Source organism: Nannospalax galili, unplaced genomic scaffold (genome assembly GCF_000622305.1).
Source record: "Nannospalax galili isolate Female #2095 unplaced genomic scaffold, S.galili_v1.0 scaffold423, whole genome shotgun sequence".
Taxonomy (NCBI): Eukaryota; Metazoa; Chordata; class Mammalia; order Rodentia; family Spalacidae; genus Nannospalax; species Nannospalax galili.
In genome coordinates, this window is record NW_008350949.1 from 432549 (window position 1) to 448703 (window position 16155).

The 16155-nt window shown below is 40.8% G+C and overlaps 1 protein-coding gene across 1 annotated transcript in view; it reads left to right on the forward strand.

Moving 5' to 3' along the window:
* Tm4sf18 (transmembrane 4 L six family member 18) overlaps positions 1 to 15746 on the forward strand; it is a 16739-nt gene extending 993 nt beyond the window's left edge. The window contains exons 3-6 of the mRNA XM_008848033.3: positions 2078 to 2167; positions 11489 to 11631; positions 14663 to 14843; positions 15626 to 15746. Coding sequence (XP_008846255.1) covers positions 2078 to 2167; positions 11489 to 11631; positions 14663 to 14843; positions 15626 to 15640 — 429 coding nt within the window. The 3' untranslated portion in view covers positions 15641 to 15746. The remainder of the gene's footprint in view (positions 1 to 2077; positions 2168 to 11488; positions 11632 to 14662; positions 14844 to 15625) is intronic.
* Positions 15747 to 16155: the final 409 nt, after the last annotated feature.

The window sequence follows — 16155 nt, forward strand, 5'->3', positions numbered from 1 at the left end:
AGGCTGGGCTATGTCATCATGAAATACTCCTACATTGTATCTTTAATAATGGAGAACAGTTTTGACTATGAAATCACATTACCAGTGTTAAGAATCCATGATGGGCTTCCTCACGACTTTTTGTTCTTTAAAAATAACAATAGTAAATCACCCTGTCAACTCAAAGGAAAAGACACTTTTCCTGATCATCTCATTTCTAAAACAATACATCATGCACTGTAAGTTTACTCAGAAATGTCGAAGAAAATTCATGATATAGCTATACATCTTTATGGATTTTTAAATTTCATAATATTTTAATAAAGCAATTTTCATTTAGTTTTTATTTCATTTTGGTTGTTTGGTTAAATTAACTTGCTAGACTTTAAGATATTAATGCCCAATGCTATTGAAGTTGTGTAAAAGGGTCATAGTTAATATTGGTGGCACTACAAATAAATGCAAACTTTTTGGAGAAGTGTTTGAAAATTCAAAAAATACTTATGTGTTCTAACTCAGTAATCCTAAAACTCATCCTTCATTCCTAGGAAATAATCTAAAACAAGGAAAGAGCTATTTGTAAGGATGTTTGTGATAGCATTGTTTATAATAGTAGATAACTAAGAAAAAGTATCCTAGTAGTGTATTGGTTGGGAAAAATGTGATACATTGGGAAAAAATGTGTATGAGTATATTGCCTGCGTGTGTGTAAGTATACGTGTGTTGCACAATGCCCACAGAGGTCAGAAGAGGGCATCAGATCTCCTGGAATTGGAGTTACAGATAGTTGTTAGCAGCCATATGTGTGCTGGGAATCGAACCCGGGTGTCTGCAAGAGTAGTCAGTGCTTTTAACCACTGAGCCATCTCTCCTTCCCCCGGAAATCTTTCATTCCCCATAATGGATTTCTGAGGAGCAGGATTCCAAAAGTCCAGGCTAGTTACTTTTACCAACATTGTAATGACTGTGGTTCTGTATTTCAGTTTATCTCATTGTTTTCCTCATTATTCGATTGTAATAAACGGCAGAGCTGCAAAGTTCAGTAGTGAGATTAAACCAGAGTCCACTAAAGTCTGTAATGAAGTTGAAGAGAGAGAGAGAGACAGAGACAGAGACAGAGACAGAGACAGAGAGTGCTATTCTGCTTATAGAGCAAGTAAAACTTAAAAGTAGGAAAATAATTCATTTTCTATTTTTTAGTTTTTGGAAACTGTTGAAACACGTTGTTGTAACTATCAGCCCCTCCTAGGAGACAAGAAGGAATGTAGACAAACAATTAAATTGACAATGAAACCTGAAGAATCTGGAGATTGGAAATGTTGGTTACAAATAGTAAAAAGTAAAATCAAACTTGGGAGTTAGTACCAGAGAATGGATGGGGAATTTTCCATCAGCTCTGATTCAGACCTGCCATAGTCGGAAATCATAACAGTGAAGAAATCTGTGTCCTTTCCAAAGTTCTAGCCATTTGCTCAAATTTCCAAGAAAGAAAGGTAGAATATATCGGATGCTTCTAGTTTAGGGCTTGATGCAGACGTGTCATACCAGAAATTTTGAACTGAGATCATTTGATTGCACAAAGAAGCTGAATTGATGTAAAGAGACATAGTTTCACTTAAATCTTGTCTCTATTCCCAGAGGCTGGCAAACTATCAACTCTGCTGAGCAGTTTCTTCCTCCCTAGCACCTGAGTATGTGGAAAATGCAGGTCTGCTGCCCCAAGTGGCGTTCTCATGTCCACACCATCTAGTCCTCCTTAAAAATTAGCTTTTGATTACTGCAAGCAATGTAACAGTAAAGCTAATATAGCTAACCATTATCATATAGCTACCATTTATCAACCAACTGTGAATTGATCACTAAACACAAAATGTTGCATCCTATGATCTCCTAAAAACACCATTGCGTGAGTTCTCAACAGCATTTTGCAGAAGACTTTTTAGTTCACAGAGCTAGAAAGTAGCCAAACTGGGCCAAACTGGATTTGAACCCAGGTCTACCTGACTTCGGGGTCTATGACTGGAGTTACTGTTCTCTGACCAGGCACACAAATGAGCACTGCTGTTCCATTTCTGAACACTTCTCTTCCCTCCTCCAGATGCTCATAGTAGCAGCTGCCCTTCTTGTGCTGGAAAATGTTAACAACTACAAATGTTGCCAGAGCGAAAACTGCAGTGAAAAGTACATGGTAAGAGTCGCAGCTTCTGATGGGTGAGTGGTTTCTGCTTTCCCTCCTCTCATTTGGAAACACAGAAACACCTCGGCTCTTACCACCTCTCTGTGAGCCTGTCACTCAGAAGTCAAGCGTTTATTCCGGAGCTAGTCTTCCGCTTCACTTACGCAGATTCCTCTCCCTCTGTTCTAGTTCTCCTCTGTTCGCTTCTGGAAATCTGGAATTTAAAGATGTATGAGGGGATGGACAGATGGTGCAGCGGTTAAGAGAACTTGCTGCTCTTGCAGAGGACCCAGGTTCGATTCCCAACACCCAACATAGCAGCTAACAATGTCCATAACTCCAGTTTCCAAGGAATCCAATTACCTCTTCCAGCCTCCATGGGCATTGCATGATATGGGTGCACTTACACACATGTAGGCAATACACTTACACACATAAAATAAAAATAATAAATAAAATATTTTAAAGATGTATGAAACTAGAAAATAGTGCCTTTTCCAAATGCATTTTCAGGAGTCTCTTTTTCGCCTATGAACTTGATTTAGGACCTATTTACAGAACAATAAATGGTGTCCATTACAAGTAAACAATTCCATGAATTTTGACTGCTGAAAAAAAATCCACTAAATGACCAAAATAATCAAAACACAGAACATTTTTACCACCACTGAAATATGAACCTTTAATTTACTCTCTGCTTTTATAGTTTGTATTTTATATAAAACTTTTTATCTTTTTAAACCCAGCATAATGATTTTTATTATAGCCACATTGCTAGTTGTATATGATGCATTTTTTAAATTGGGACTTTATAAATAACCAAAATAGAACTGGAATGAATACTAGAAGCAGCCATTTCCAGCCCATGTTCAGCAGGCCGGCTTGGGCTGTTACATTTCCACAATTGTCCTGCCTTCTTCTTTTATTTATTTATTATTTATTTATTTATTTTTATGTGTATGAGTGCTTTGCCTGCATGTATACAAGTACACCAGTGTCGTGCAATGCCCACGGATGCCAGAAGAGGGTGTCAGATCCCCTGGAACTGATGCTGCCAGCCACCATGTGGGTGCTGGGAACCAAACCCAGGTCCTCTAACCACTGAGTCATCTCTCCAGCCTTGTCATCATTTATTCACAATATGTGTAGCAGTCCACAGATTTTAAATATCTTCTCAGTGACTTAGGTCACCCACTGTTACCCCTACTTTATTTATGAGGCCCTGGGGCTGAAAGAGAACTTGTGATTTGTTACCTAGGAGGGCCTTTACCACAAAGGCTGGTGAGCATGTTTTGTAGCAGGGGTTCTGTGTGTTATCTCCACGTTACCGTCACCAGAACTTTATAAAAACTATGGTCTGAGTTATTCCCTCCCTCCAAAGTCTCTGTTTTAGTTGGGCTGAGGAACAGCTGGGGTTTGGAATTTTTTCTTAGTAGCTACAGGGAATTTTAATGTGTAGCCAAGATGCTATGAACAATTCTTCCATGCCTTTGGAACTTTGAGTTTATGCCTTATTATGCCTTCGATGGGAAATTAAAGTGTGTGTACATTTTACTTTTTAATTTTTTAAATTTTATTTTATTTTTTAGACAGGGTCTCCCTGTGTCCCCAGTTGGCCTGAAACTCATTATATAAACCAGGGTGACCTCAATCTCATAGACATATACCTGCTCTGCCTCTTGAGTGCTGGGATTGAAAGTGTGCACCATCATGCCCATTTGTATCTTAACCAGTTGACTTAGACATCCTCCCATAGGTACTCATATTATGCTTATGGAAAGCTTTCAAAATTTTTGAGGTACAGCAATGGAGTCAGACATATATTTAAACTATGACACTCAGAGAAATGCTACAAATGTAATGTAAATGCCATTAAGGATGTAATAAAAATCAGCATGTTCCAGTTGACATCTACAAACAAATGCTAGAAACAGCCTGAACAAGGTCTCCCACGAGCAGTGCACAAGATGGCAGCCATCTCAGTGGGAGGAGCGGAGGAGGCAGAGCTGATTCCTCTGGTTCCCCGTTTGGTTTTTCCAAGATAGATTCTAGAACAGGGGTCCAACTTCATGTGCCTGCAGGAACAAACTGGGATGCAAACGGAAGTTGAGCTTGATGGGCATTAGAGTAAAATTTCCACTTAGGCTGGAGGCAGAGCTGCAATTCACGCCCCACCAATTGTTACCAAGAAGAAATTCAATGATAATTCTTATTTTTCAATATAAAGAATATGAATGCTTCTATAAAACTGCTCAATTATAAAATTTGTCATTTCTGAGACTCCAGAATGAAAACTGAGGCCATCCCACACTCATTTCTTAGTGGCGATCTGCTATAGTTTGAGTGTGTTCCCCCAAAACTCATATTGAAATTTAATCCTCTTTGTAAATAAGACCTTTTTTACAAACTGAGTAAATTGCGAGGGTCCTTCCTTCATGAATGGGATTGATGCCGTCATGAAAAGGCTCAAAGAATGACCGTTTGCCATCTTCTCCTGTGGGAGGATGTACAGAAAGTTCCATACTTAAAGAACAGGCCCTCCCTGGACACCAAGTCTGTTGCCATCTTGATTTTGGACTTCCCAGTCTCCAGAGTTGTGAGCAATAAATTTTTGTTATTTACAGATTCCACAGTGTAAGGCATTTTAATAGCAGAATGCACTAAGGCACTGTTCATTCCTCCTGAGCATCTGCCAGAACGCGCGGAATTATCTGCAGTTAATACTGCCCACATAAAGTCACTTAAAATAACAGAAAATACTCGTTACTGTTTCTGAAACAGCTCTGTTACATGGTGCTGTTACCTACTACATCACCTTCAGCTCACCGAAAATGAAATTATGACACAGAGACCTTTTTGAAAATATTTAATTTTAATTTTATTTTTTATCTGCCAGAACGCGCGGAATTATCTGCAGTTAATACTGCCCACATAAAGTCACTTAAAATAACAGAAAATACTCGTTACTGTTTCTGAAACAGCTCTGTTACATGGTGCTGTTACCTACTACATCACCTTCAGCTCACCGAAAATGAAATTATGACACAGAGACCTTTTTGAAAATATTTAATTTTAATTTTATTTTTTATTAAGTGTTCTTAACTGCTGAGCCATCTCTCCAGCCCTTAATTTTTAATTTTTATGTGTATGAGTGTATTGTCTGTATGTGTGTAAGTTTACCCATGTCATGCAATACCCATGGAGGTCGGAAAAAAGCATCAGATTCTCTGGAACTGGAGTTACACATGGTTGTTACCAGCCATGTGGGTGCTGGGAATTGAACCTGGGTCCTCTGCAAGAGCAGTCAGTGCTCTTAACCTTTGAGCCATCTCTCCAGCTGCTATGACACAAAGATTTTTTTTTCTCCTTGTAGCCCCACCTGGCCTGGAACTTACTGTGTAAACCAGGCTATCCTTGAACTCACAACAATCCTCCTGCCTCCGTCTCCTGAGCACCACCACACCTGACCTACACAGAGTTTTTTATTCCTACTTATTTTGAGGCTTCTCTCAATAGTGCAGTGGTATCTACTCATTAGATTGCAGTGTGTGTGTGTGTGTGTGTGTGTGTGTGTGTGTGCTGCCAAATTCATTAAGAGAGGAAATTTCACTGATCTTCCTGGAGAGCTGATTAAGGGACCATTTGATATGTAAGGATTTCTCTCTTTCCAAAACACTCCTTTTCCGAAGGAAAGACTAGCAAACAGACAAATTTGCTTTATAAAGTATAATAAACAATAATTTCTCATTTTAAAAGTAACTCTGTTCCTCTTACCACATTAGCAAAACCTTATTGAAATTAGCATAACGGACTGGAGATGTAGCTCAGTTGTAGAGTACTTACCTAGTTTTCATAAAGTCCAAGGTTCAATTCCCTATACAGCAAAACCCAAAACAAACAAAAAATATCAGTAAGTGAAATAAAATTTCAAAGAGCACTTAATATATAAAGTTGTCAATGAAATAATTATATAAATATTCATATTAGGTGGATCTAGCAGACATTTCATTTATCTTTGTGTTTTTAAAATATTTTCCAGTTTTCTATAATAAGAACATATTAAAGTTACAGACATAATCTTTTTTCAATAAATTTTAAAATTATTTGTTTAGTTTGATATACAAAGCAGTGGGTTTCGACATGGCATTTCCATGTGTGTGTGTCATTACACTTGGTTTCCTTCGTACCCTCTCGCACACTACCCCCATATCTCCTGACCCCTGCTGACCTGGTCCCCTTCCTCTCCACAGAGCTCCCCATCCTGCTTTCCTGAGCATGAATTTCATTAACCCCTCTTCTTTTTCTCCTCCCCCTTAAGATCTTTTCCTTCTCTCTCATGATCTTCCTTCTAATTCAGTGAAATAATCTCAAAAAAAGAAATAGAATTTGAGATAATTTTATTCCTTAAAGAACCAGGTTTGAGCTGACCTGGGAGTGTAGGTGTGTAATCCCATACAGGACTGGCCTCAAATGTTCCGAGGCCCTGGGTCTAACCCTCAGTATGGAAAACAAACAAAAACGGTTTATTATTCTTAGTGTGTGGTTGAGGGGAAGGGGAGACATGGTCTCACTATGTAGCCCTGGCTGGCCTGGAATTTGCTATGTAGACTAGCTGGCATGGAACTCACAGAGATTCACCTTACTCTGCCTCTTGAATGCTGGGATTAAAGGCACCACGCCCACCCAACTATATTCTACTTTTTTTTTTCAATGACTGAAATTTTATGGATTTCACACAATACACCTGAATCACATTTAGACCCCCTCCCCTATTCACGCCCTTCCATAGTCTGCCCACAGGATTTCATGCATCCTGTCATATGCGTTAAGGCCTGTCGAATCAAGTTTGTGTACTCAAGGTGTCCGTCCCTTGGTATGAGTTCATCCACTGGAGCCTGTTCAGCCTGTCTAGCATCACTCCCTTAAAGAAGATCAACTCTCCCTCATCCAGCAGTGATCAGCTTCCAAGAGTGCTTCAACTAAGGTTGGGGCCTTCTGCCCATTTCCCCAGTTCTATGCTGGGCTTTTGTTTGAGTTTACATGGGTTTTGTGAATGCTGTGACCATTGCTGTAAATTCCCGAGCAAGTTCCCGGGAACCTGTAAAACTCTGTTTCCCTAAGGTCATGCACCATCTCTGGCTCTTACAATCTCTCTGAGCCCTTTTCTGCCCGAGTGGGTGAGGTTTGGTATAGGAGTCCTGTCTAGGGATGGTGGTGAGGTTTGGTATAGGAGTCCTGTCTAAGGATGGTGGTGAGGTTTGGTATAGGAGTCCTGTCTAAGAATGGTGGTGAGGTTTGGTATAGGAGTCCTGTCTAGGGATGGTGGTGAGGTTTGGTATAGGAGTCCTGTCTAGGGATGGTGGTGGCGGTTGGTATAGGAGCCCTGTCTAGGGATGTACTCTGCGGTCCTTTAGGTTTCCTTTCTTTCTTTCTTTCTTTCTTTCTTTCTTTCTTTCTTTCTTTCTTTCTTTCTTTCTTTCTCTTTCTTTCTTTATCTTTTTTTTTGAGTTTTCTTTTTTAAGCAGCTACTTGATGTTACTGTTGTTCTGTCATCCTTTTGTCTTCAAATCAACATTTCTAAAAATAAATAGTCTCTAAAACCAGACTACTCTCCTTGGAATCTATTTTTCTGTCTTCTTTACACCTAAAACACAACTCTGCATTTTTTTTCCAGTCAATTGCCAACTATTTATTTCTTCTTTAATGTGTTCTTCTCCAATACATGTCTTTGTCACCTCAACCTGACTTTGTCTCTATATGGAATTCTTACCTTTGGGGTCTCTCCCTTCTGGCTTGAGGGCCACCATTACCAAAGCAATCTTCCAAAGCTCATTTAAATCATGTCAATTTATTTTTTCAAAAACCAATTTCATGACTTTCTTTTAAAAAAATCAAACACCCATTCTAGGTCTAGGTCAGAATTAAGTCTAGAGTCAGTCTGTGACATCAGAAAGCAAAAGAGTGTTCAAAGCACGATAAGGTTATGTAAAAAGGCACATAAATGGACTGGAATAGCTGTTTCCAATGGCTAACACTGGACCATCAAGGTACTTAGAGTAATTTTAGCAGTTATAGATTTTTTCACACTTAATTATGAAATAAATCAGCCCATTAATGTCATCAAAAGATAGAAGCAGAGGAGGAAAGGGAAATGGAAATGGACATTCTGTGCAGAAAATTACAAAGTGCAGAGAACAGATAGAACTATAAAGTAACACGTTGCCGCCTCCAGTGTGTGCACTTGTGACCAACTGAACTGTTGTTAGGAAGTTGACTGTGACAAGATTTCAAAGTACCACCTCACCAATATTTTATAATTGCACAATGGAAAAAGTGCCATTAGAGATCCGAGACACTTTCATCAAGAGCTAAATGTCATGTCGCCAATAGCATGAGAGGCTCACAGTGCACACCACACATCACAAGGATTTGTGCAGAAATTTTTAAATTCAATTATAAACAACCAGGAAAGCCCAGAATGTGAGGCATTCATACATAAGACAATTGGCTAGAATTCTTCAAAAACTCAGTAGTGTGCAAAACGAAAAGTCAGGCTAGTGTAGGTTAAAGGAAACTAGTGAGACATAACTCTACATCGTGAGACATAAGCCTACATCGTGAGACGTAAGCCTACATAGTGAGACGTAACCCTACATCGTGAGACGTAAGCCTACATCGTGAGACGTAAGCCTACATTGTGAGACGTAACCCTACATAGTGAGACGTAACCCTACATAGAAATCTTCTTTGGTTTCATTACAGAAAAAGCTACAAAATAATAGAATGTTTTTATCCTTAGGAGAAATAAATGTTGCTTTATTTAGTCATGACAGATCATAATGTCTCCAAACCCATTTTCACAATTCAACAATACAAGTATTTAAGTAATTTTATATGTATTATATATGTACGCGTATGTGTATATATAAACGTATGCATACCTACAGAGAGCAAAATATAGTAAATTATTCAAATTAGGTGAATCTAGATAAAAGATATACAGGGATTCATGGTAACATACTTTTAATACTTTTGGTTTTTTCCTTAATTTTTATTGAGCTTTTGTACATTTCATGCAACAGCCCTTAATCAAATTTAGATCCTCTTCCCCATCCATGCCCCCGACCCCAGCTGATCCTCATGCACCAACCATACATGCTAAGTCCTATCCAGTCAAGCATTTGTACCCAGATGTCCTTCAGTGCAAATTCATCCACTGGAGTCTAGTCAGCCCATCTAGAGATCGTAAGTAAGGCGCACTCTCCCTCACCCAGCAGTAACCAGTCTCCAGTAGTTCATGGAGACAGTTTCCCTATGTTCATGGATCAACCCTGGATCTTACAATCTTTCTGCCTCCTCTTCTGAAATGGTCCATGAGCCATGGGTGGCGTGGGTGAGGTTTAACATAGGAGTCCCATCCAGGACACACACTCCGCAGTCTCTTATTCTCTAAAACGTGGCCAGTTGTGGCCTTCTGTGTACATGGCACTCTGTTGTATGAGGAAGCTCCCCTGGCGAGTTGAGGGATACACTAGTTTTCTCTCCACCTCCTGTTCTACTAAGTTCCATGAGCTGTAGGTGTAGGGGTTCCACTGTAGATATGTTACCTAGGACCGAGACTCTCTCAGACATATATGTGTCTGCATGTGACTAGTTGTGGAACTTTGCAGTAGCTTCCATCTGTTGCAAAAAGAAGCTTCTTTGATAAGTGGTATAGTATATTTGTCTGTAAATATAAGGGTTCATATTTAGCATATTGTAAGAAATTTCATTTGTCTGCAAATATGACAGAGATAGGGTTTTCTGTAGGATCTGTGACCTCTCCAGCCATTTATTTGGCTATAATTACAGTGCCACCCATAAGTTCACTTCCATTGAGAGGGCTTTTAGTCCCATTAGATAGCTGTTGATTACCCCCACCCCCAGATAACAGTGCTACTACTGCACGAACAGAGGTAGTTTGCTGTGCCAGTCGTTATGGTTATTAGATTTTAGGAATAGATTGGATCATTGATTGATTTTTTTCCTCCTTAGCAGTTTGCATAGTGTCCTCTAGAACTATGAGAATTAAACTTCAGGGAGAAGGCTTCCAGATCAATTCCTGCTCCATGTTCCAAGTCCTGTGTCCAAAGTATGCCTTGTCTTTGGTGGTCGGGTCTTATCTTGGAGTTCCGGGAGATAACCAAGAGCTTTGGCAATAGCCTGTGTTATTTTGGGAGGGTCTTGGACTTCTTTGACCAACCACTCAAAGGGAGATCACTCCTGTCTGCCACTGTGCTCCTTGCCATACAGTCCCCAGGTATACACATGCACTAATGTTCAGATACTGTATGTGCATTTCTCAAGAAGTTCACTAGCCAACACATTTCCTTCTGTCTTCCCTAGCTCCCCAAGCTCCATTCACCCCTCCTCCTCCTCAGTCTAAGCACTGCCATTATCCCAACCCTTCCTCCAAAAACACCTTCCTCCCACCATCCCACATCTCTTGAGTCCCTCCTCCCCCAGCACCATGGGGGCCCCTGCATGTCCCTCCCTCCTTCCCTCCCAGCCAAACACTCCCACATTTCCCACCTCCCCCAGGTAACATCTGTGCCCTACTATCCCCCTCTTTCGGGCTCTTTCTCTGTACCTCTGTGTTTCCTTCCCATTTTCCTGGCTCCTGGCATTACATCAGGATATATACTTGCATAGAAGGGATTGGTGCTACAATCCACAAATGAGGGAGAACATACGTTGATTGCTTTTCTGAGTTTGCCTTGCTTCCCTTAGTATGACAGTCTCTAGTTCCATCTGCTGCATAAGGAAGCTTCTCTGGTGAGAGGTGAGAAATGCATTAATCTATGGGTATAGAATACATCATTAGGAAGCAGTTTAGTACTATAACTATTTAGTAGAAAGCTAGTATTAGGCTCTCCCCTATGGCCTGTGATCCATCTAGACCGAGATTCCTAAGCCTGATATCAGTGTCAGGTATGGGCTCCATCTTATGAAGCAGCCCTTAAATCCAATTAGAAAGTGGTTGGTTGCTCCCATAGTATTCCTGCCACTATTGCACTGATGGGCCTATGTGATCATTATTTTGATGTCAAAATTCCAGATAAAAGGAAGAACTTTAGTAAATCATCTGGTTCCCCATGTGATGAGAATCCAAAAGTCATTTATAAATATATTAAGATCTGATACACTTGGATTAAAGTTTCCATTTGTAGGTGGGCACTAGTTATTAAAATCCTCAGTGGGTCTAAATGGGAAGGGAAAGGTAGTTATCTGGTAGTTTATCCACCATACCTCTCTGCCTCGATCTGTAACACTAAGCTTCTATGTTTAATTTAGACATTGCTGTCGATTGTCTTTTCTGCCCTTGGAATTGCTTTCTCTGGATACTGCCTGGTCATTTCTGCTCTGGGTCTTGTCCAGGGCCCATACTGCCGCACCCACAGTGGCTGGGAATATGCCTTTGAAGACACTGCAGGACGGTAAGGAGTGGTTCCCCAGGCAAAGGAGCCCAGAAACTCATAAACCCCTGCCCACAGGCTCAGGTGCATTTTCCAAGTCCCACCTGGCTACCTTAGGGTGTGGGGTCTGACTGGTTCTACCTTTGTGGCAATCTTGGAAACCTTGCCTGTTACAAGTATGGAAGGGTTTACCCTCTGACAGTGTCATTCTGAGCCACTGTAGCAGGGGAGACACAGAAAGCCATGTGGGATGAGCAAGGGACTGCATCTGGAAATCCAGGAATGTGACTAGGTGCAGGAGGGTGTGGGAGGAGCTACAAGTTTAATTGGTAATTTGAGCAATCTAATCCTGGATCTTAGAATGCTTCGCACAGGCCTTGTGCTACTTTATTGTGCCGACACCTGCAGAGATGGCTCAGAGGCATCAATGTCCAGAAAGCGATACAAGACAGGCCCACGATCTCATTATCTTTTACCCTGTATTCAGAATTCCAGTAGGTCACAGGGATGTCTGCAATCACCAGTGTCATTATATTTTCTTCCTGACTCCCTGAGATTAGCTTTGTTGGTTTATGGGCCTTGTCTATTCAAGATCTCACATGTACACTTCCGTCTGCCTGGCAGAGCTGCTTCTGTGCCCAGAGCTGTCTCCATTCGGAACGTTCTGCTCTGATCTTTTTTAGTAGGCAGGGCTCTCCCTCAGTTCAGGAGTATTAAACATTATCACAGACCGTCATGAACAAGTGGAAGGGACTGTGGGATTAAAGAGACTCACCAAAGAGGACTTTAATGTAGAAATTCTCTCTGGGAGCAAAAGACCCCTTTTTGATACATCAGCACCTTAACTTTTTCCTACTCCACAACCAAAAGTTAGTGCATGAGCCTCAGACTCCCCATGTTCCTCTCCATCATATCTTTAGTCTGCTTTTGATGTCTACGTTCACATGCCTCCACCTACATAAAAATGATCAGAGGTGAAATACTGGTTGGAGGTCACACAGGAAAACTACATCTCTGGTCTTAGAAAAGTTTCCAAAGCTTGGCAAATACTGGGTGAAAGGATTAATATTGAAGTAGTATATATCAGTTATTCACTTTTGCATCTATTTAGCACTTACTGCATCTATGAGTTGGATGCTAGAGAATCAGACATAAATTTCAGTGGCTCTATCTTCTCCAGGAGCTCACACAGAATATTGCATTGAGACAAAACCCTTACACTGACATGCTTACATGTTTCCCTTGGAGCACAGGTCTTCGACAAAGATAGATTTAAGTCCCTGTTCTCCTACTTACAAGTTTTGTAACACTGGGCAAGTATCTGGGTATCTCTGAGCATCTATAAAATTGTGGATAATAATAATGCCTCTATTACCAAATTGAGATTTAAGTGGAAGTAATGTGCAAATGAGATTTGATAAATTTTTACAGTAGCCCATTACTGTGAATATTTGGTAAGAAACATGTAAAAATGCTCTGAAGTCCGCAAAGCACAGTCCAGATGTGATTTTCTGATAGCATTGCACTAGATCCATCTCCTGCTCCTTCATGTCCCAGCTCTGTCTTAGCCACCAGGGAAGCGGATTCCTGTAACTCCCTCTTCTAGACTGTTCCCGGTCCATGTTCTAGCACACCACCCAACACTTGGAAACCGGATGGCTTGGAAGGTTCCTGTGTTTCTCCTAGGCCATGGTGTTATCTGTCCCTCATCAACTGCCAAGTTCTAGGTATACTAGCAGAGCAGGGAGTAAAGTCCCTTGCCCAAGGTCCTACAGACCCAGACGTGCTGAGTTCATATTCTGTGCTCTTTGTCTCTGGGATAAGAGCCATCAGTTATGCTAAGGCATTCTCAGTGCATTAGAGGGTAGGAAATAAAGGAGATGAAGAGAATGGAAAGGGAGATAAAGGGAGGGGAAGAAAGAAAACAAAGTAGCAAGGTGATGCTGGGAGACTGATCCCCACAGGACAGCATTCCCCACTTCCCACAGCCCGATACCAACACCCAGGCCACATGGCCAGCACGTAAGTGGCCTGCTGCTCTGAGACAAACCAGCTTCCTGTTAACTCACGTTAACTTCCCGTTAACTCACATTAACTTCCCGTTAACTCATAAACATCTTCACTGTACAACGTGAGGACTGTTTTTGTCTTAGAGGTCTTTGGGGAGCCCAGTTCTTCACTTCGATTCCTCTAAACAGAGAATGAGCCCTCAGAAGTGCTAATGGCCACACCAGGCCCAGAAGGAGGCAAGTCTTTCCACGGAGCAAAGTATTTTTAAGATAGGAGTGATTTGATTTCCACATACCTTTGCTAAACTAGACTGATTGAAACTGTGGATCATTGGAGTCATCACCCCATAATCTCAATCATTTCTAGCTGGGACAGCACTGTTCCAGAGCAGAGGTCAGTGTGAACCAGAGCAGAACCAAATCACCAGTGTCACCTGGGGACTTAGAAATGGAAGGGCTCAAGTTCACTCAGACTCCCTGGGGTGGAGTCCAGAAATCTGAGTTTGGACCAGCCTTCCAGATAATCCTGATGCTCATTTAAGCTGGAGAATCGGTGCTTTAATGCTTTGGAAGTAGAGTCAAGGCATTACCAGCAGAATGTTATTTTACCACGTGTGAAATTAAATCAGGCACAAGCTCATCACCGTCCCTGACCTCACAGGCAGACCTCTAGAAAAGGGCTGGTCCTACCTCTTGGTATTGGCACGCACTGCCTTTCCCTGTCATTGAACTCTTCTGAGTGCACTTTGTCTCCTAATTAAACCCAAGTTGCCCCTAAAGCAGGCAGGACATTTATAATAAACTGAGTGTCTAACTCAGAGCTATGCATACGATGTGTTCAGTATATGTATTTAAATGATTTTTCAAATATATCAATATTACTATTTAATGTTGTACATACTAATATAATAGTATATTAATATGTATTTAAATTATATATTAATTTCCCGTAACGTATTTATACCTGTAGCTTCCTCTTGGATAAAAGTTGATATACTTGGTCCTGGGTGTTGTTCTTTATCTCTCTCCTCTCTCTCTCTCAGTTTCCTTACAGATTCCAGCATATGGAGTCAGTGCCTGGAGCCTGCACATGTGGTAGAGTGGAACATTATTTTATTTTCCATTCTCATAACCCTCAGTGGGCTTCAAGTAATCGTCTGCTTCATCAGAGTAGTCATTCAGTTATCCAAGATACTGTGTGGAATCTATTCAGTCATCACACAGGTAACAGATCCCCCGTGGTCCCTAGCCACCTCTGTTCACCTCCACCTTCCAGAATCTAATATCGAAAGGTCCTGGAATTCCATAGTCCTCTTTTTCTGTTTCTACCACCCTTATCTTTGCTCAAGTCCTAAAACGTCAATAGTTTTGACTATGCCAATATTTCTGTTGACTTGGTCGTATGGATTGAATTAAGTGGATAGTTATAAATCCACATTCCACCTCGTGTGATGAAAAGAGCAGTTTTGTAAGTGAGCAACACTCCACTGCTCTATCCAGAGATGACCCACTGTAGGACGAAACTTTAATGTTTTCTAAGAATTTCGCTGCTCACAAGAGAATCAAAGACTCAGAATCTACTCCCACTGAAATAAATTCTCTTTTGAATGCTACTATATTTTATTAACAAAACTTCTTGGAGCCAGAGCATTACCATTGTACCACGAGGCTAACCTAACACAGCTTCTTTATACTGAATACATTAGCAAGTGGCTTGACAAGAAGGGAAATACGTCTTTGTCCTACTGAAACTACTTCCACAGTTTTTTGCTAAAATATTTATGTTAATTTAGTTTTGGTTGGAAATGCTAAATCTACTCAACAAATCATGAGTAAAGAGAAATAATGAATGAGGAATCTTATGTTCTGCTTAACAACAATGTGTAATACCTTCCCTAGAAGTTTCGAATAGATATTTTCTTACTGTCATGTTTTGAATATGAAACGTAATTTTAAATCAAGCTAAATTTATAACTTAGTCATTTTGGTTTTTCTTTTTTCTATAGCCTGGAATCATTTGAATAAAGACAAGAATGTTTTCCATTATCAAGACATGGCCGTCTACCTAAGTCTTCTTAATGCTGTATGTTCTTGAGGGCAATGTTGAAATAATGATGCTCTCTCTGTTGTTCACTGTGCCCGTTTGTGAAATTTATAACCTTCACTGGAAGTTCCTATCATGCTACCTTTGTGTGTGTGCACGCGCGCGCGCGCGCGTGTGTGTGTGTGTGTGTGTGTGTGTGTGTGTGCACATATGTAAGCATATGTGTGGTGTATGTAAGTATATGTCTGGCGAATGTAAGTACATGTGTGGTGTATGTATATGGTACATGTGCACATGTGTGTGCAGGTGCAAGAACTTGTGTGCACATGGAGGCCAGAGCAGGCAGTCAGATATCCTGCTCGATCACATTCTTCCTTATCCCCTGGAAACAGAGTCTATTGCTGAGCCTGGAGCTGGTTTGTCAGCACAGAAAGCCTCTGTGGTCCTTCTCTCTTCCCCTACCTCCGCTCCAGTCCTGGGGTTACAAGTGCA